At 36.1% G+C, this 22,235-nt stretch overlaps 1 protein-coding gene across 1 annotated transcript in view; it reads right to left on the bottom strand.

Moving 5' to 3' along the window:
- GUCY1A2 (guanylate cyclase 1 soluble subunit alpha 2) overlaps positions 1-22,235 on the bottom strand; it is a 282,766-nt gene that overhangs the window by 88,396 nt on the left and 172,135 nt on the right. Inside the window, exon 5 of the mRNA XM_044752485.2 lies at positions 19,621-20,106. Coding sequence (XP_044608420.1) covers positions 19,621-20,106 — 486 coding nt within the window. The remainder of the gene's footprint in view (positions 1-19,620; positions 20,107-22,235) is intronic.

Here is a 22,235-nt window from a genome sequence, read left to right as displayed (position 1 = left end):
GCAAACATGTGTACAAATATAACAAATTCACATTAAAATCCATACATGATCACGTAAGACTTTTATAGTTTCCAAATATTTGAAGTAGGTTAGCTATCAGAAATAATAGGATCAAGAACTAGGCAAGAAATAAGCATCAAAAAACCATGACCTATATGAAGATGTGGAATGCACATATGATTCATAAACACGCCATATACAGAAAAAATTAAAAGATGTTTCCATTATGCTGAGCTAGACTATGCTGCAGTAACAATATAGGCTCCAAATCTTAATCTCTTACAATAACAAAGGTTTATTTCTCATTCATGCTACATAGTTATGTGAGTTAAGGAATTGAGGTAGAGGGGAGAAACACTGTGCCACGTCTCTTCACTCTAGGAACTAAGCTAATAGAACCTCCTCTCCTGGAGCTGGTGGCCATGGCAAAGGAAAAGAGGTTCTGACCAACTGTGCCCTAGCTCTTAAAGCTTTCTTCCAGATGTGACATATATAGCTTCTTCCCAAGATTCATTCACCAAAGCAAGTCACATGGCCATGCTTAACGTAAAGGGGATGGGAAAATGCAACCAAACTTGTGTCCAGAGAAGAGCCAGAAAAACATGGTGAATAGCATTAATGTGTACATGAGTGAATAGGTAATTGCTTAGAAATTTTCAAATACCCAGTTGTAAAGTGCATGTAATAAATGTATGTGATGCTTTTCTTTCCTTGCAGACAAATTCAGTATCTTAACGTGAAAATCTTGACAGAAATACTACCACCTTAGTAATGCAGTTTTCCATTTAAGATCCATTCTCCTTTCTTCTCCAATCAGCTAAGTCAGGTCTATACAAGTTTAGCAGAACTAAATATATGTGGAAATTTTAGTGGATTCTCTTCAAAAGAATGTCAGTTTTGCTTCACGAGGAGTAGAGAAAGGAAAAGCATTATGTATCAATTACAGTTGCTCCTGAGGTTGCTCCCTTGAGTTAAACCAAAGTTAAACATTGTAAACGTACTACCAAAAGAAAAAAACTGTACAAAATGTTGACAATGTTCTGGATTCCTTTATTATTGCTTCAGTGTTTTTTTTTTTAATACACACCATCTAAAATAGTGTATCTCATTTATTTTCAGCATCTCCAACCTGTTCTTGAACGACACTAGATAAGAATAAAGATGTCTAAACTAAGTATGGAGATGGAAAGGATTGTGCTTATGCAAATGTCTGAATAAACGTACATCTTTTTCTGAACATAGAAGAGGAGGCTTAAGTACTAAAAATATTACATACAACTGCTGTCTCACATATTATTATAGCTGATTTTATCAAACTTTAAGAATTCACCTCTCCTGGTATACCTTCTTTTTGACACTTTATAATCAAAATCTTCACATTATTCCAGAAGTAAAAGTGGTGTAAGTAAACTTCTTAGAGCTATGCATTCATTCATGCTATGTAGATGAAGGCAGCGCAGTCTTCAGCATAATTTTCTTGGCTTAGACAAAGTGATGGCCATGACCACAAAAGCTACATTCTTCAAGTTGAGAACACTAATGGTCAAGAGGAGCCAAGGTGCAGAGACCAGCACATACACATCACTGTTGGCCAAGCACAGGTCCAACAATCGATGGCAGGTAATATGGAGTGGGGACAATTTCCAAAGGTAAGCGTTAACCATACTAGTACCCAAATGACTTGAGTATCTCTACGGGCCGCTCTGCTGAATTAGTTTGGCTTCCTTTCACACAGCAAGTAGTATTGTAGGAGTTGGGCCACAGATCACCTTAAATAACAGCAATCTTGTCAGATTGTGGGAGGCTGTATTCTGAGGACCAGGTGAAAAAGCTACAGGTGATGTTCTGCTCCTGCAGATAAAGGACTTGGGGCATGGGATCCTGGTCATATGTTTAGAATGGAAAGAAAGGCCACTTGTCCAGAAGATCTGACCTCATATTCTTTAATGATCACCTTGTTTCTACAGTAGGAGTTTGTTCAAAAGAAGACCTTGAACATGAGCCTGTCCTGGGATGTCTAAACTCTTACTCCTAATTGATATGAACCCCAGAAAATCTGCGTTGTGGACCTTACGCATATCTGTTAGGTGGGGCTGTTCTAAAAGGTGGTGTCCCAGAAGATGGGTTTATTTTAGTTGATGAATTTTGTGCCCTCACACAAGCACCACTGCATTTGCCCAAACTTGGCTCCAGCTGGAGGAAGGCCCTGTCAGCCTGAGCATTCACTGCCTCTAACTCCAGTCTCAAGAAAGTCTTTGAAGAGATCACATTCAGGGGCCAAGGTCTTGCTACCTCCTTCCCTTCTATCACTTTATTTTCCTTTACCAGCTCCTCTTTTCTCCCTATGGACATCACTTCATCACCTCATCACCTCTTCCTCTACATTCTTCTCCTTCACTTTTTCCTTCTTCAATATTTCTGTCTTTCCACCTGCTTTTCATCCATCACTTCCTTGACTTTCCTCATCTCTTCTGCTGCCATTGAGAAGATGGCACACTCTTCAGTTGTCACCTTTTTAGCCAAACCCCCACAACCAGCTATTGCCTGAGACCTCTACCCCGCTGTGAACTAGATCTCTGTAGAGCATTCTACACAACACTAACAGGATTTGGTGAAGGGCATTCTTTCTGAAAGCAGTAACAAAGGTGCAAGAGAAAATTGAGGCATCACAGGTCATGGCGGGCAGGATGGGATAGCCTGGATATTACCATATCCCTGCCACCCCAACTCTAAAGGAGGGGGCACCCCTGGTCCCAGTTGCTGGGACTGTACAGAACTGTAACTGAAACTGAGCAAGAAGAAGCCCCACCTCCCACAGGGGGCCAAGAAGCAGCCTCTGCCTCCTTGGCAGCTGGCATATGCATATTCATTTTAATCAGACACTATATTGGGAATCCGCCTCAACATTTTTATTCTCCTCATATAAAATATGATTACCAAAAAGCAAAATTATTATTAAGCTGTCCTTTTTAGCTTTTGTAAATAATCTTGTAGTCATTCAATATTAGCATCTTCATTATAGGGTCCTAATTTATGATGCTAAAGGTTGATAGTCTGGAAATAATTTTGATATATTAATGAGGTTAATGTTGCAAAGGCTAAAGCTCTGTACTTGTCCTCCTTGTGAAGTCATGAGTAATAAGACTAACGTGTGATGAGTCATTAAAGTAACTTCATGAAACTTCTAACTTTCTATGGGTGTTAGCCCTTGTCATACAAAGAGCTGAAAGTCCTCCACTGGCATTGTCAGTAACCCAGACTGGCACCTCAGAGAGAAGAGTCTCTGTACACAAGCTCCACTCCTTGCCCAGTCTCAGGAAAATAAAAGATCACCTGCTCCCAAAGCCCACTGTCATTTTTATATGTAGACAGCTATTTTTCCCAGGGTAGCTTTAAATTCATAACTGGATCATTCTCAGAGAACCTGATTCAGAGGATAGACTGAAAACAGGCTTAGTTACTTTTTCTAAAGGCCCTGAAAATCTCATGAATGCATTCATTATTTTGAAAGGAGAAATCTCAAAAAGAGAAGAAGAAAAACTATTTTCACCTCACTGAGTTTACAGTGTTTAGAGAACATTCCAAACAAAACTGCAAACTAGGCAAAGTCTATCTCAGGACTGAGCTCTCACTTTTTTCAAGTTTTCTTTCCCTACTTCTGGGTCTGTAACTCTTTTACATACATATCCAGCGAACAAATTTCTATCTCTATCACAATATGTACCATGTTGAGGGGTGGAGTTTGTATACGTGTGTTTGTGTGTTTATACTCTCCCCCTGCTAGATATTTATTTAACTTTATATGCCTGGACCCTATCACAGTATCAAGATGCTCAGTAAGAGTTTTATTAACTGCTTTAAATTGTGTCCAGTTTCTAAATTTAGGGGTTGGAATTGTCCCCTAAGCAAGTTTTTCAAATGCAAAACTCAGGAGCACTTGCATAAGAATCACCCAGAGGGTACTTGTTAAAAATTAGATCCCCAGGTCCCACCTACATCTACTAAATCAATATCTAGGCATAAGGCCCAGCTATCTGCATTTTCACATGCTCCCTGGTGTATTTTATGACTCTCAAAGTTTGAAGACTCCTGGTATGCGATGTGAGTCAAAAATACTACAATATCCACCCAGATACTCACCTTCTTTTCAAGAGCCAAAGAACTTTCAGAAAGGAGAAAAGCACTCCTACCCTGAACCCCAGCCATTCCCATATATTCCTTCTCTCTCTTCCACCCTAACCATAAGGGCAATAAACTTCTCCAGACATTTCTTCATTTGTCAGAACTTTAGACTACAACTCCTAGGCCAGACACACGCACGCAAACACACATACACACACACTGACGCACCCCAAATGCTGAGATCATCTGGCACAGTAGGTATTCAGTGATCCAAAGAAAGCTTATTGAGTTCAGTTAAATACATCCACGTGCATTGTGCATACTGGTTTAGCAACTGAAATGGAAATAAGTTTAACTAAGGATTTACTGATAAAGCTATTTCAAAAAATCCTTTCATTTTTAAAAAAAACTAATTACAACCATTTTGGTTGATGTTTCTGACCCAAATACTACTTCTTTTAAGGATGTCTCTATAGTGCTTAGCTGATACAGCATTGGAAAGGAGGTCATGGATATAAATAGAACAGTGATTTGGCCTGGGACTCCCAAATGAGGGAGAATGGATTCCAAATGACTTCCTATCAAAGAAACTCTTCTGATAAAACTCTCAATAGATCTATCAATGTAAATTCCAGTTCCTGCCCAGGAATTTCAATCATGTGGAGAATACTGTTGCTGGGCCCCAGGTTGTCTATCATAAAGATTATTGAATACTGAGGCATGTTAGCAAAGAAAAATATATTGAAATAGTCAAAATTTCTTTCTAGATCCTCAAGTTAGATGTGGGCAACTGACAATTTCTTTCTGCTGTATGGTAGTCAGTCCTGTAAGATCTTCAATAATAGAGCTCCAGTTTCCCACTTTCATTTACCATTATCACTCTAATTTAATCCACATTCCAATCAAAACGAATAAGTCAATGTTCTTTGAAAACTTTCTGCACCTCCCACCATGATGTTTATACTCAGTTATTGCTCTACCTAGAATCCATCCATTCATTCTTTACAAAATAATTATTGTTTATTATTTTCAAGAAAAGTTTTCCAGAGATTCCTGACTTACCAGTGCTTTAAACATGTCCCCAGAGAATGGTGAGTGTCTGATATATTTTTTGTAAACATATAATAAGTGCCAAATAACGTTAATTGACGTCACAAAAGTGAATTGTTTCAAGACTTACTATAAAGCTACAGAATCAAGACAGTGTGGTAATGGCAAAAGAATGGACAAATAGATCAGAGAACAGAATAGAGATCCCAGAAATAGACCCCCACATATATATAGTCAACTGATCTTTGACAAAGGAGTAAAGGCAATACAATAGAACAAGAATAGTCTTTCCAACAAATGGTGCTGGAACGACTGGACATCCACATGCAAAGAAAAAAATGGATCGAGACATAGACCTTACAGCCTTCACAAAAATTAACTCAAAATGGATCACACATCTAAATATAAAATAGAAAACTATAAAATGGCTAAAAGATAACATAGGACAAAACCTACATGACCTTGGCTACAGCAAGGCCTTTTTAGATACAATACCAAAGACAGAATCTATGAAAGAAAGAATTGATAAACTGCACTTCATTAAAATTAAAAACTTCTGCTCTGTGAAAGGCAATATTAAGAGAATTAGAAGACAAGCCACAGACTGGGAGTAAATATTTTAAAAAGACATATCTGTTAAAGGACTGTTATTCAAAATGTTTAAAGAACTTTTAAAACTCAACAGTAAGAAAACAAACAATCCAATTAAAAAATGGGCCAAAGACGTTACTAGACACTTCACTAAAGAAGACATACAGATCGCAAAAAAGGAAATGAAAAAATGCTACACATCATATGTCATCAGGGGAATGCAAATTAAAATAACAATGAGATACCACTACACATCTACTAAAATGACCAAAATCCAGAACACCAACAACACCAAATGCTGGTGAGGATGATGTGCAAAGCAGGAACTCTCTTTATTGCTGGTAGGAATGCAAAATAGCACAGATTCTTTGAAAGACATTTAAGTTGTTTCTTTCACAGCTAAACATACTCTTGTCACATGATCAATCCAGCAACTGTGCTGCTTGGAGTTGAAAACTTATGTCCACATAAAACCTACACACAGATGTTTATAGCAGCTTTATTCATAATTGTCAAAACTTGGAAACAACCAAGATGTCCTTCAGTAAATGAATGGACAAATAAATTGTAGTGCATCCAGACAAAGGAATACAATTCAGCCCTAAAAACAAATGAGCTAACAAGCCACAACAAAACATGGAAACTTAAATGCTTATTACCAAGTGAAAGAAATCAGTGTGAAAAGGCTACATACTGTATGATTCCAACTATATGACATATAGAGCTAAAAGACAGCACCATAGAGACAACAAAAAGACCAGTGGTTGCCAGTGATTAGTGGAGGAGGGGGGTGAATAGGTGGAGCACAGTAGATTTTTAGGTCAGTGAAAATACTCTGTATGCTATTATAGCGATGATAGATGTCATTATACATTTGCCCAAACATTTGCACAATACAACAGTGAAGCTTAAGGTAAACTATGGACTTTTGGTGATTATGATGTGTCATGTAGGCTCATCCTTGGTAAAAATGAACCATTCTGATGAGTGATGTTGATAATGGGGAAGGCTATGGGGACAGGGGGTATATGGGAAATCTCTGTACCTTCCTCTCAATTTTATTTTAAACCTAAAACTACTCTAAAAAAATAGACTTTTTTTTAAAAAAGAGGAAAGTGCAAGTGAATTAGCAAACCAAGTGGATATATTTCATTAAGAATTTGTTTTTAGGGGTAGAGGGGCACCTTTGTATGGTGACAGATAAAAACCAGACTGTTGGTGGTGAACATGATGCAGTCTATAGAGAAATTGATTATAATAATGTACAGGTGAAATTTACACAATGTTAGAAGCCAATATGACCTCAACAAAATAATTTTTTAAAAGAAATATACAAAAAATAATTGGTTTTTTAAAGGAAGATAATCTAACTTCCATAAGGCTTACTAGACTCAGATATCTATGGAATTACTATCTTTTATCCTCCCAGATTAAGCGTAGTTTTAGAAAATACACCTTCCCCAACCCCTCTTTCATGAGTCAAATTTGTCACATGTTTCCAGGTCCATTTTTCATGCTATCTCTTTTCTGAAAGTATCCCCAATCCTTCAGTAGGATGTCATCTTTGCTTCTTTTAGAACCACCAATAAAATTTGGCTTCTACATCTCTTATACTGCAGTCATTTGTATTTATACTTTCTCTACTATCATCCTGTCTAGACTGCTGTCATTTAACTTGAAGGCAAGGACAACGTCTTACTTATCTTTTTAAGTCCTGCAGGGGCTAGCACAGTATACACTTAGAGAATTATGACTAAGTCGAATTGTATTATAAACATCTCTATCAAGAGCTAGGTCAATTAGATAATGTGTAAATTACCTTTCAAAACCAAAATCATCGCTATGTGACTCTAAAATGTCTATTCAATCAACTCAGGTTGAACCTACATAATGCCAAAATAAGAATATATTCAGGTGGTCAGGTGATATGCACGAATGATGGAATGGAAGTAGTTCCATTAAGTAGACAAAATTGATCACTTCCCTCAGGGTACCAAAATTTAAACAAGCCTCTTTTCCCTATCTTGCGAGCCCAGGTAGTTCTACCACCATCTCTCATCTGACTTCTGGCAATAATAGCCTTATGTTCTACTTTTGTCCACTAACCACCCCCCTCAAATCTATACCCCACACTATTGTTAAAGTGATTTTTATAAAGCAAATCTACTTGTGTCACTCCTCTATTCAAAATTATTTAATGACTTCACTTTCCTTTTATGATTAAGACCAAAATCCGTGAAATGGCTAAAATATCTATAGTTTCTAGCTCCTACCTCTCTCCGTATCTTAATCTTATCTTACCTTTTCCCATTCTCCAAGTTTCACCACACTGATGTTCATTTAGTTGTTACAATTTCAACATGTTCCTTTCTGACTCAGAGCCTTATATATCCTGATCCCGCTGCTTGGAATCCTCTCCTCTTAATATCTCCTCTACCTGGTTAACTCCTACTCATCCTTTAGATCTCAATTCAGAAGTCACCTCCTTAGGGGTGTCCTCATGGACTCCTAGACTAAACCAAATGTCTCTATTATATGATCTCATAACATCACATAACTTTTCTTAGTCATTCTTATTGCAGTTTATAATTACAGATTTTTGTGAGTGTTGATTAATTGCCATCTTCCTCATTAGACTGTAAACTCCATGAAGGCAGACGTCTTGTCTACTTTGCTCACTATGTGGTGTGGTGCCTGACACATGGTAAGTGCTCAAGAAACATTTCTTCAAGGTATAAATGGAAGAAAGTGGTCAGCGAAGTTGTGGACCTACTTAAAATCACGTAGTCTTGAGACCTCCCAGAGCAGCCTTCTGGGATGGAAAAAGTATGAGCAATGCAAAACCCACCACCTTTTAACTTTGTGACCTCAAAGAGGTTGTTTAACCTTTTTAAGTTTCATTTTCTTCTTCTGTGAAAGGGAAATAATATCTATTTTACAAGGTTGCTGAAAAGATTAAATGAGATAACTTTATACCTTGCTAGCTATAATCACAATTTTAATTAACTATTAATTAGCTGTGTAATTATTTGTTTAATGTCTATTCTCAATGCTCAATTATAAGCACCTAAGAATATGAACCATGCCTGTCTTATTTACCATTATGCCCCAAAGCCTAACTTAGTACTTAGAACACAGTAGGTGATCAATAATTATTTGTTGAAGACAAAATAAACCAATAAACATATGTAAAGAATTTAGCATGGTTCCCAGCACATATTAGGCATTCAACAAATATCAGTCTCTGCTATAGATTGAATTCACATGTAGAAACTTAATTCCCAATGTGATGGCATATGGATGCGGAAACTTGGGAGGTGATTAAGACACAAGGGCAGAGGCCTGATGAATGAGATTAATGTCCTTATAAAAGAGAACCCAGAGAGCTCCCTTGTCCTTTCTACCATGTGAGGACATGGCAAGAAGACAGCTATCTAAGAACCAGGAAGTGGGCCTTCACTAGACACTAAATCTGCCAATACCTTGATCTTGGATTTCCCAGCTTCTAGAACTGTGAGAAATGAATTTTTGTTGTTTGTAAGCCTCCCAATCTATGGTATTTTTGTTATAGCATACTGGATGGACCAAGACAATCTCCTTCCCTCCCTTCATTGCACATTCCCCAAGATACTCTCTCTGGCCTTGGTCTTCTTTCATATGAGTGACTCCAAATGGAGTCAACTGCTTGTACTGTTCATTAATTCACAATCTATTTTCCACAAATATTGTTATTATTTAGAATTGTGAATAGCAAAAATTCCCAACAATAATTTGCTGAGCATGTTTCATACGTAAACTGCAACAAAAAATGTGAGACCAATACTATCGTTCCCATTTTATAGAAGCAGAAGCACAAATTGGTTATGTGACTTACTCAATTAAGTGACAAAGACAACTAAATTCAGGTTTCAGGCTTGATATCCAATATCCTTTCCCCTACACTTAACTCTCATTGCACCATCATAAGCAACTTCAACAGTCCTCATCTGACCTTTCCCTGACAGTCAAAGGACCTTCCTTTATCCAAGGGCTGAAATATGCCCTATCGTTTATGAGGCAATGATAATTAGTAATGGAATTTAGTAAGTGGAAAGGGATATGCAAAGTTTTCTTTTTATGACAGTAGAGAAAATCTATACAATATCAAACTTTGACTATCAAAGGAAAATATGAAATTAAAAAATATTGCTTTGGACTATCTTAAGAACAGCATTATCTTAATATGCAGCTTTCATAAATTCCAACAAATGGGCACACACACACACACAGAACTGGATCAGTAGTCTATCAAGAATTTTGCTTCAGCTGATTTCTTACAGTTTTCCAGCTTATTCAAAGCCATGTTGACCATTTCAAAGGTAGAAAAATGCATCAAAATGTAAAAAGATTTACAATCATTTTAATTTGAATTTAAGATAAAGTTAAATTCTCATTGTTCCACTTTAAAAGATGTTTACAAAAATAAAAAAAAAATCATTCTAAACTTCCCATATGTGAATAACCTATTTATAGGGAGTCAGCAGGGTTGATGTGCACTTTAGGAATATTTTCCTAGCCAACCACATACAGTTTCAACATTGAGCATGGAGAATCAGGATCTCATAGAATCAAGGGACCTTTTGAGAATGGCTTTTACCTGTCCCATCAAAAGATTGTAGCTAGTGTTTGAATCACTCCAGTGAGCAGAGTATACGACTTTAGCCAATCTATCTCTTTGTTGGGAACACTGACTTTCACAAGGATCTTCTACTGGGCTGAAATTATTCTTTTAACTTCTGCATAAAGATCCTCTCTAGCTTCCTGGAGCCAAAGAGAACAAGACTTTATGAACTCCAACACATATTAAAAAACAGTGCAGACTTGTTGAATTCCTTAAAAAAGAAGACCTAGTTATATTTTTCACTCTAGGCTAAAATTCAAATTGCAATTTAAAAATCAAACTCATTCTCCAACTATTATGTCAAGGGCCTCACGTTCATAACAAAAGTCTTTGGCTTTTAGCTCTTTTCACCTTCTGAACAGTCCTGTGACATACCATTGTTCTCATTTTAAAGACATGAAATTTGCCTGGTGATTGTCAAAGTTACTGGATAGAGGATACCAATTTATGAAATATATATATATAAATGCTAGAACAATCTTTGGTCCTAGTTCTGCATTTAACTAATTAGGAACACTATCTATCTGATAGATGAATGATTTCAACCATTGTTTTTAAAATATGAGCTTTTAGCTGAATTAGAACTAAATTCAAATGGCGTCTGTGTCACATACTAAACTCATCTTCAAAAGTGACCTATCCCACAGGGTTCTTCTAGAAAGTAAAATATCACAGTTAAGGCATCGAGCACTGTGTCTGGCACACAGTTTGAATTTAGCAAATGTGTATTTCATCCTTTTAGTTCCATTTTGCTTTAAAGAATTTGCACTTTAAGTGGTAAATAGTGAGAGAATTATGTACAGCATTTCTGCTACACAACAGCATTAATTAAAGGTTTGGTGAAAAAGGTAACAGAAATAACCCAATTCAATAAGATTTGCAGATTGCATTGAGGCTATCCTGTCAGTCAGGTGAAAGGTAGCTGTCCTGTCTGGAAGATCAATTTCCATTTTAGTAAACTTATCCAATCCCCAGGCACAATGAACCTTGATGGGAGCATAACTGACATATTCACATTTTAAAGTTTGCCAGAAATCCTCAGCTAAATGACCTCAGGGCAACAGAAATGATTATTTAATGACAATAATTCCTTATGAAGAAAATTTGAAATTTTTAAGGGAATTTTTTAACAAATATATTGGAGCAAGTAACTAGCTAGGTAGTAAAACTTAAAAGTGCAAAATGCATACAAACTAAAAATGCTAGTTTCTCACATTATTCTGATAAAGGTGCTAGTAACAAGGGCAAACATGCAGTTTGAGCTTAGAACTTAACTTCTTTACAGTTTATGGATACACAAAAGAGAGACATTGTGCAATGACATAAACTCCATAAAGGCTAGTAAAAAATCTTTCACTTGCATCATGAGGTAACATTTATCCCCATAGATAAAGGAAATTCTAACAGCATGGGCCTCATAGACGAAGAAAACTTGCTAGAGTTTCCAGACTGTTTTTAGAATTGAAATACATTTCCTTGGTGTCTTATTCCACTCAAGCTGCTATAACAAAATGCCATAGACCAGGTGGCTTAAAAAATAGGAATTTCTTTCTCACAGTTTTGGAGGCTGGGAAATCCAAGATCAAGGTTCCGAGCGATTCAGATCACCAGTGAAGACTCCCTTCCAGGCTTGCAAATGACCACCTTCTCCCTGAGTCCTCACATGGCAGAAAGACAGAACTCTGGTCTCTTCCTCTGCTTATAAGGATGCTGACCCCATGATGAAGCCCCTTCCTCAAAATCTCATCTAAACCTAATTACCCTTCCCAAGGCCTCACCTACAAATGCCATCACCCCGGGCGCTAGGGCTTCAACAAATGAATTTTCAGAGGACACAAACATTTAGTCCACAACACTTGGTATTACAAAAAAAAAATCAATCTTTTAGCAGTTGCCACCACTCTTTAGAAAACTGAAAATCATTAGGGATAAAAACAACAACCCCAGAACACTTCGTTTGATAAATTCAGTAAGGCACTTCATCAATTTTGGTTTCTGCTTGGCAATACAAATTATCTTAGCCTTCTAACCGTTTCAGAATTTGCCACAACACTAAAGGAAAATAATTCAATTGTCATATTAAAATGTAAAAAAATAAATGTTTTAGGTTCAGTTTCATAGTGTTGGTCATTGACATTGCACAAGTCAATATTACTTGGAGAAACAGTCATCTTCATCAATTCCATATTGTAACTCAGCCTATTCAGATAAAGAAGATCTATGAAGACAAACTATGGACTCATCTTCCAGAATAAGAATCCATGAGGACCCAGGGAAGATGATACAAATAATGCATTTCAGGCAGTTGTCTTTCTTGCCCCTTGGTTTTTTCCCTCTCTCTCCTTCCCCTTCCGTAGCAGGAATGCAATGTGATTCTAATAATCTGAAAGAATGAACCCAAGCAAACATGCATTTTATCTATTTCTAATAAGCTCTGGATACACAATATTTATGTGCATACAAACACATGCACACACAAGCATATGCACACAAAACACACAACCATTCACCATATACGCCCAGAAACATCTATTTGAGAAATGACAGTTAACATTTATACTCACTACCATGGACCAGACACTGTAACAAGCATTTTACATGTGTTTCATTTAAAATCTCATAAAATATAACTATGAAGTAGACAAAATTAGTCTCTTTATTTACAGATGGTGAAACTGAAGCAGAGAGGTTAAACAAGTGGTTAAAAGTGGAAAGATGAGAACTCCAAGTAGTGTTCTTAAGACAGCGCTGGGATTCAGCAGCTTTAGCTGAATGGAATGAAAGGAACGTGGAAAAGGATCCATCCTTCTCCTTGTTTTTCCCTTGACTCCAGCCCAAATGCTTGCCAAAGGCAAAAGTGTAGATGAGGCAAAACTCTTGTCAGGTAATTTTTAGGCATTACGGTATTTTGAAACTGACAATATAATCCCCCCAGTAGAAAAGATATCAGAACAGAATGCTTATCTGTGACTTTTCACTTTACCTTCTAAAGCACATAAATTAGTTCTTTTCTACTCATTAAAATTGTGCTAAAAATATATGTTAATTTCCATAACATTTTGTAGACTTCTATGCAAGTCATGCCCTGTTATCAAGTGAGTGAGTCAAAAATGTTTATTGAATGAGTGAAAAAATGAATTGAATAATTTTTTTACTTCAGAAATTCCCCTTTTCTAGACCTCCTAGAAGACAGTTACTTCATTTCCAATGAAATTATGGCAAAAGTAAACAGCATTGATGTTGATGCAAGCCAGTAAAAACAGCCAGTATAAACCTTTAGCAGCTTTCAATTTCAGAAGTGTGTGCACTGATCATTAATGCAGAAAATATGTAAATCTTGGGGAAAAAAATGAACCAGTCCCTCTTTACTAAATGGGACTGGCACTTAGTGCCAAGAAATAGAGTAAAATAATATACATATTTATAAAATTCCAAGAATAACCTAAGTACCTAAGTACTCTGAAAGGGTATTTTATCATAAAACAAAACAAGAAGGAAGACAAGCATTTTATTTGTTTTCTGCAAAATCCCATTCACACTGAAGAGGCATCGTTGAGATTCTGTTTCATTTTCTGAAGCCTGGCTGAAGGTCCAGTGAACAGCTGGCTTTAGTAGCTCCATATTGTCAAATGTCAAGACAAATCAAAATTCTTGAGGCATAGAGTTCTGTAGCCTTGTAACTTTATGAAAAATGTCTGCTTTCAGCTCTCACCAAGGAGGTTAAAGAAGGAGATTCAAGTCTGATGTAGCTCCTTAGCCAATTTACAAACTGCTAGCCCATCAGTGCAAAGTGTAGGTGGTTTCCACTAAGACCTCTGAACTCGAAGAGCTTGTCTGACTCTGTTTCCCTGGGATGTTAACATGCCCACTCAAAACTGAACTCTGATCACCTTATATATAAACCTTCCCATCATGGATATTTATCAACGTTTACTTCTGCATTCTGTATTTATTTTTAGAATGTATAGACTTTTTTCCACAAAGTAGTTAAGAAGTTATATTTAATAGGAGTCTATAGTTAATAGGAGACTAAAGCATAATAATCTACTTATATAAATTAAGTAAAATGTACATGATCTTAATGGCTTTTCTATCCCTTTATATTGGTATCATATTTATGCAGGTTTGGAGCTTATAAAGCCAACACAGTGTTTCCATTGGTCTTTGGGGATTTTCAGAAGAACTCGAGCTGTCGCAATTTTGAAATTGTATTAATGCCCAGAGTGTCCGCAAATGTATTCTATTCACTTTCAAGAATGGATAGAACGAACCTGCTAACTCCAGCATCTCTGTGGATCTAACTCCTGTTTTAGCATTTAAAAGCTCAGCGGACATCTATGTATCCTTTGATGCAGTGGCCATATTTGGTTCCCTTTTGACTCTATAGAGGGGGACCTAGGCTTACTCTGGCTCTAAGTCTGGTCCCAGCCAGGGAAATGGCTCTGGTTCTGTATCACAGTTTGTTCTGATGACAGTCTTTATACTTCCTGCCTGGTTTCCAGTTCCTGTAAACCAGTCCCCTTGTGCCCAGTCCCAAGGTCTTGTGTCCCCTAAGAGTGAACCTGGATTTCTCTCCCTTACTACTCTGCTGGACTCAGCTTTTCCACCTGGACTTAGAATTCCTGAATTCCCTTGCTAACATGAACCTTATGTTGTTTTTCAGATTCTCAACATCAGATTCCCTGATTTAACAGAATTCTGGTCCTGGTGTTTCTTGACTGCCCTATCTTGTCTTTCTATCCCTTCTCCCAACCCAAGCCTGACACCGATACTCAGTGTTTAACTCAACCAACAGTTGCAAACCAAGTTTAGGGTTTGTGATGGGAATATTCCACTACCCCCCACCTGACAGAGAAAAGTATTTTATTACTAATATTTTTTTGAGTTGCCTGGGCAAGGTGATTTAAAAAACATCAACTCTTATTCAGTTTAATTATTTTTAAATTATACCCCTTATTGCCTGCACTTGGGATCATTGACCCAATGTCCCCTTCTTAGTGTGCTACTTCTCCATAAGAGGGATAAGGGAGAAGATGCTAGCTAGTTTCTGACAAAAAGGGAGGGTGGCAGATGGAGAGTCCCCAACTTTTGATGATGCAGCTTCTCAGAACTCTGAACTGTTTGCAACTGGAAGGGATGGGGGCATATTTGGATAAGATGTTCATAGAGGTTTTTTCATAATTTGATAGTATAATTATAGTTATTGATCATGTAACATAGTTTTGATAAAGTTTCCACTTCTTGTTTTTATTACTTAATCTTTGTCTAGTCCAAGCCTAGACTTGTTGAAAAATTGTAGGCTTTAGAATCAGATGAGTCTCTGTTCGAATTTTGACTTATTAGCTATATTATCTGGATTATTTAACCTTTCTGAAAGAAGTTTATCAGAAAATGGAGATAATATAGCAATTCCACATGTTAATCATGGGAGATTAAATGAGATCATATTTTATTCTTTTCTAAAAAGCACCGGGTGCACTATAGTTATGTACATACAAAACATAAAAAATAATCACATGATACATAACCCCATATGTCCAGATACACTTGTCTGAGAAACAATAATGACAACTAACATGTACATTTACTACTATACATCAGGTACTGTTCTAAGCACGTTGTATATATCAGCTCATTGAAATGCTCACGATATAACCATGAGGTAGATACATCTAGTATCTTAGCTTTATGGGTCATAGAACTGGAAGAAAGTGAAGTCAAGAAAGCAATTAAAGGTGAAAAGATGAGAGCTCTATGGAGTGTATTTAAGTTAGCACTGGGGTACTGTAGCCTTGGCTTAATGCAATGAGAAAAGCGTGGAGAAAGACTCATCATTCTCCTTGCTTCTCCCTTATTTCAAGCTAAAGGCCTGGCAAAGACAAAAATATAAATGAGGCAAAACCTACATTAGGTTGCTTCAACAGTCAATGCTGTTATTATTATTAATTATTATTTATTATTATCGTATGTCATTGATTTAAAAAGTTAGAGTTACCAGTTCTTTATTTTGTTCGTTCTCTATACCCTATAAAACCTAAGGAGCAAAATAGTATGTAGTGCACTATTTACGTTGATTTTTTACTGAATATTTGCTTTTCTAAGTATAAGAGGATCAAAATTATAATCAATGCTTCCTTCGACTTACCTAGCTCTTACTTAGTATTCATACACATGTAACATCCTGGCAGTCAAGCAATATAAAGGCTTTAATTCTCTCAATGCTTGAAATATGCACAGTAAAATCTATAGCTTCTTCCTAAACCTACTACATTATAGAAGGTTTGATTATTTTAGCAGAACTTTCTTATTATGATCAAATTTAGCTGAATTCTACCACTGGAAGTATATTTTGTCACTGCATCCATCTCCTTAATGACAGGAAAACATGGAATAATAAGAAGACCAAAAGAGGGACAACTATAAACTTAGAGATTGGAGCCTTACTGTGGAGTAGCAGCCTTTGAATGTCCCCTATGGGGCACTCCTTCTAGTTCCCTAGTTGTTTTCTTCCTTGGCATTCAGCTTTACCTGGTTTCTTTTCACATTTCTAATATAAAACAAAAGTGGACTATATCTTATTTTTCTCTGTGGTATAATTATTCCACAGAAAATTCTACACATACTTTAAATCCAGCAAAACTCTTTTTCATTTTAGAAAATCAGCAGAGTTATGGTCCTTAAAAAAATTCTATCACTTTTGAGATTTCTTTCTCAATAGCAATTACAAATTTAGCAAATATTTCATGGTATAAAATAGCACTGTGTAAATTTTCTAGAAAATAAGGTGGAATGATGACAGTGATTAGAAATCTTAAATTAAGCAGGTCAGACAGAAGATTTCTAATTTGTATCCCTCCTGATATATTTCTCATAATATACTTCATTTTATCCTACACAAGATACACAAGATTACACAAGAGTAATATTGTCCCTTTATTTGTCTCTCCCTCTCTCTGGCCATACCATCATCGCTCTGGTTTCAGGACATATTGCAATTCCTAGTCTGGATCCTCCAAACTCAACCCCTATAACTCTGAGTAAACATTAAAGTTGCCCGATAGACCTATTCCAGATGCATACACATATTGGCATTGAAGATATGTTAAAAACACCTGGCTCTGGAATCATATTACTTTGTAATTTATTGCTAAAATTTCAAGTTCAGTTTAAGAGAATTTTTGAACAAGAATTGCTTTATTTTTCAATATATATATGAAAGATGGAAAGCATGGCTGTGAGTATCGGAGAAAGAGGAGATCCATTTTGTAACTTAAAACTCGTTGATAATTATTTATGACTACATGAAACTATCCAGTTTAATAACATTTAGGAAAATTTGAGGGTCATAGAGGATATTCCCACAGATTTTCTTTTTCCGTGAGGTGTCTTAGCTTATCTCAAGAGAAGGGAGACTTGATTGAAGTCCGTGAAATGTAACTATATTTTTAAACCTTGAAATAGTTTTCATAGCCTCAGAAGATAGCTCATTTCTTCTCTTCTTAAAACCTAGCTGACACTTATATTTAAATCAGGAATTTCCATGTTTTAGCAAAGGAGAACCTGTTTATCTATTTATCATTCTCATTTAGTTGCATGAATTGAGGGCCAAAAATAACATATGACTGCTTTAGCTAGAGGAAGCTAACACAGCAAATCAGTGGTTTAGAAGGAGGAGATTGGTGCTTGCAGAGACTAGGGCAATAGTGTCAAAGTCTGGAGGAAGGAAAGTGCTGGCAAATTCAGGCCCATCTGCTCTTTCTTCTGAAAATCACTGGGTATAACAGTGACAGACTCATTGTACTCTCTCTTTGGTTTAGGATCAGACATTTGGCTCTCTCTACCATAAATTATATAACAGTAAGTTATAAGGAAGATAAATATAATTTACAAGGACTCTTATTTTGTATAACAAAGCAAAACCCTCATACCTACTTCAGACTGAACGTTTAGCACTCAGAAAGGACTTACTAAAATATTTAACATTGGCTGAATATTACACATAATGGAACTAGCAAACATCTTTCTCTAAAGGAGATACACCTTAATGAAAACTTACTCTCTGGATCATAACATCAAACTACACTATGAAGCAGACAGGCTCTTGCTGAATCTGCTTATGTGCAGATCACACTATAAAGAGAAATAGTGATCTAGATGGAATTGTAAAGAAGAAAATAAAAACCTAAAGCTCACTGCTGTTTATTTATACTAAAAGTAACTGCTGTTCTTCATATAAAAAACCCATGCACCCTGACATTGTACAATCCATGTGAAATTCTATGTAAAGTTACAGAATTATTCATTAGGTAGATATGGGGCTGAATCACTCAAGATGTTGCTATGATTTTAATAAGAAATTAATAAGGAGTTCACCAAATCAGACTGACAAATGGTACCCATTTTCAAAGCTCTGCCATTGTGTAGCTTAGAAAACGAACATGCTTCCACCAAAAACCATTGGTCATTTGGGCAATAGCTAGAATATTTACATGTATTCTTTCAGAATTAGAGAGACCTGACAATTGACAATGAAATGCAAAGTTCTGATTAACTAAGATTTAACTGATAATTCAATGCATATTTTAACATAAATTGTTTCTTGTAATTGCCAACATAAAATTCTTAGTTTATATTGGAATCCTGCTCTCTAAGAAATCAGCAAGTTTAATTTTTTAATGGTAATGAATTTAGAGGACTAGCTCTAGAGAATCTTTCCTTACTGAGCAATATCATGATTCAGTTACCTATGTCAATAGCATAAATTGACTCATAATGAAAGTTTATTCAGAAAGCAGAAATACTTGTATTCTGTATAAATATTTCCAAATGAAAGAGATATCCATCATTTAATATCAAGTTTAAATAGGAAAAAGAAAATTGTATGTTTCCAATTTAATTTAGATGACAATTTACCATTAAAAAGTAGTCAAATACCATATGATCTCACTCATACGTAGAAGATAAAAACGACAAAAAAACACATAGCATTGGAGATTGGACTGGTAGTTACCATTGGGGAAGCGGGGAGGGGGGAGGGCAAAAGGGGTGATTAGGTTCACAAGTGAGGGGATGCACTATAATTAGTGTTCGGGTGGTGAACATGATGTAATGTACACAGAATTTGAAATATGATGTACATCCGAAAAAAATAAAAATTAAAAAAAAGTATTTATATATAAGTAACTAAACCCCATTACCTTATAAATATCCAAAAATCCACACTGGTGGTCAAATCTGGTGTACAGTTCATTCAGCATGCTGATCACTTGCATGGGAGTACACTGGGCACATATGGCTGTGAAGCCAACAATGTCCGAAAAGAGCATAGTAACATCGTCAAACTTTCTGGCCTGCACTTGCTGCCCTTGCCACAGTTGCTGGGCTACATCGCCAGGGAAGATAGAATATAGAAGATCCACTGTTTTCTTTTTCTCTTCTTCCAGGGCCTGGTGAGTTCTTTCTAAAGTTGCCTTCAATTTATCCATTCTCTTCTTCAAGCCATCTTGGGCCTTTGCTTGCTCACCAACCAAAATGACATCTCGGGTGGCATCATGGATAGGGATGTCCGAGAGATGCAGCCCTCGGCCCATGAGTTCATCCAACTTGTCCACACATGGAGAGCCCAAGAATAAAATGGAATTTGATTCTGGGACATGGATCATTTGTCCTTTGACTTCCATCACCTGCAAAATTAACATGGAATTTTGATCAGGGCTCTTCACATAGTAGGTTCACAAAAATTAACTTATCTGATGAAGAGAAAGAACAAGAAGAGTTTTATTAGTTCTACTGATTTTCTGCTTTCATATAAGCAAATTTAAATATGATTTACAGCCAGTGTAAAATTTATGGTTCTAAAGAGAAACATTTGTTATTGTCTCTCACTTGGCCACTTTCTAAAGACTATGATGAAATGGAAAGTTTGATCAATGAGAAATGAAACAGGAAAACATTTTCATTCAAAATGAAATTATACCCAGATACATCGTGAAACTTGTTCACAAGCCAGTTCAAAAAACTTCAACCTGCTTAATAGTAATAGAATTAAAATAAATCCATCTGTCAAAGGAACCACATTTAACTGTCACTAAAATAACACTCATAAAATAAGTCCAGGAGATTAAAATGAATCAAAATAATTGTTTGGCTTGATGTAAGTCATTTGTCCACTAGTTGTAGTCCTTTGAAAATATAGTAGTCTTTGCACTGACTAGATTAGTGGATAATTCACTCGGTCTCAAAAATAAAAATTTAAACTAGATATCATTAAGCCAGTATTACCAGAAAATAACTATCATCAACTAGCATGTTCAATATAAGCTAAAAACAAACTCCCAAAATCAAGATAGCACTAAAGGAATTCAGTTAATAAGATAAAGAATCTGAAGATGTAGTCATTTAAATCTATTCCTCCTTTCTGTGTTCTTTAACTGGAGAATTTGGGGAACTGATGTTTAATGGAAATCTTAGTGAACACAGGCTTATGCCATCCTAGCTTGGTGTCCTAAGGAACACTCAGAGGGGATGAGCACCAGCAGGGAAAAAAAATGGATTTAGGATATGGCTATCCAAATATAGTTATTTGGGTTAGAATAAGGTATTTCAGCACACCTGGAGAGGAAGCTGGTTGCTACCTGGAGAGAACAGCCAGAGTTGACCAACTAAGACTGTGCTTCAGTTTCATCTACATCACTTTCCACATTCCACACTACATGGAATGTGCTTATATATATAAAAAATATATATATTTTCTCTTGTTCTTCATAGCATGAAGCAGTTAGGCCAGTTGATTAGACTAGAGGCATAGAACAAATACGGGGTAAAACTACAGAGACTTGAATTTTTAAGCCTGCAAAATATGTCTTACTTTGTTCCCCTTGCACCAATCACTAAGATTTAGTCTATATAAGGAAATAAAATTGAATCCTTGCTTGATGTTATAATTTTTGTGAAATGAAATGTTCAATCTACCTTATGTAAAGTTTCTGTTAGTGTTCAGTATTTCATCCTTTTATACATAATATTCTCATTTATTCATCTAAGTATTTATGGAGTGTTTTAATTTTCTAGTACTGCTCTGGGTGATAGGCATAAAAAGATAAAATAAGCTTCCCTTTTCAAAGATATCACAGTATGGGGGACCCAAATCTATACAGCCCAGAGAATAGAGTAGGCTCTAAAAAGACTGCAGGCTATGGTTTGAATACAAAGAAAATAATTGTTTTGAAAAGTATTTCCAGATTGTTTTATATATGTTTGATATGATTTGGGGGGGGGGGTGAGTGTTGCTAATGATACATTCTTTCCCACTGTTAGATTAGTAAGGAAGATACACATTATACACAAACATATTACACAAATATATACATAGATATACAACCTCACAGTTAAGAATTAGATTAACTCTTTTCTTAAGATTTAGGGTAAAAGCAAAGCTCTAATGCCCTTAGATTTAGACTTCTCTCTGGTCTCTCTCCCCTCACATTTCTTTCTAATTATTTTCTTTTTCTTCTGCATCTTGCTTCCTTCTCCCTTCTCTCTTTTGTTCTTTGGACTGACTGGTTTTCAACATCCTCTCTTCATTTGGTCTGTTTCTCTCCTGCTCCCTTTCTCTCTCATCACTGGTTTTCCTCATTGGCTCTTCCTTTTCCTTTCTCTTTTCTTCCTACATATCAGCTCCCACATTTCCCATCACAAATGGACCTTTTTCTTTTTCGCCCTTGCCACCATCTCTCTATTTTATATACAGAATCAGTATGTGTGTACATTCATAAATAATATTATATTTATTTTCTAGATGTAATAAACGAGA

This window comes from Equus asinus, chromosome 20 (genome assembly GCF_041296235.1).
Source record: "Equus asinus isolate D_3611 breed Donkey chromosome 20, EquAss-T2T_v2, whole genome shotgun sequence".
In the NCBI taxonomy this organism is placed as follows: domain Eukaryota; kingdom Metazoa; phylum Chordata; class Mammalia; order Perissodactyla; family Equidae; genus Equus; species Equus asinus.
This window is presented reverse-complemented; position numbering and strand designations above follow the sequence as displayed.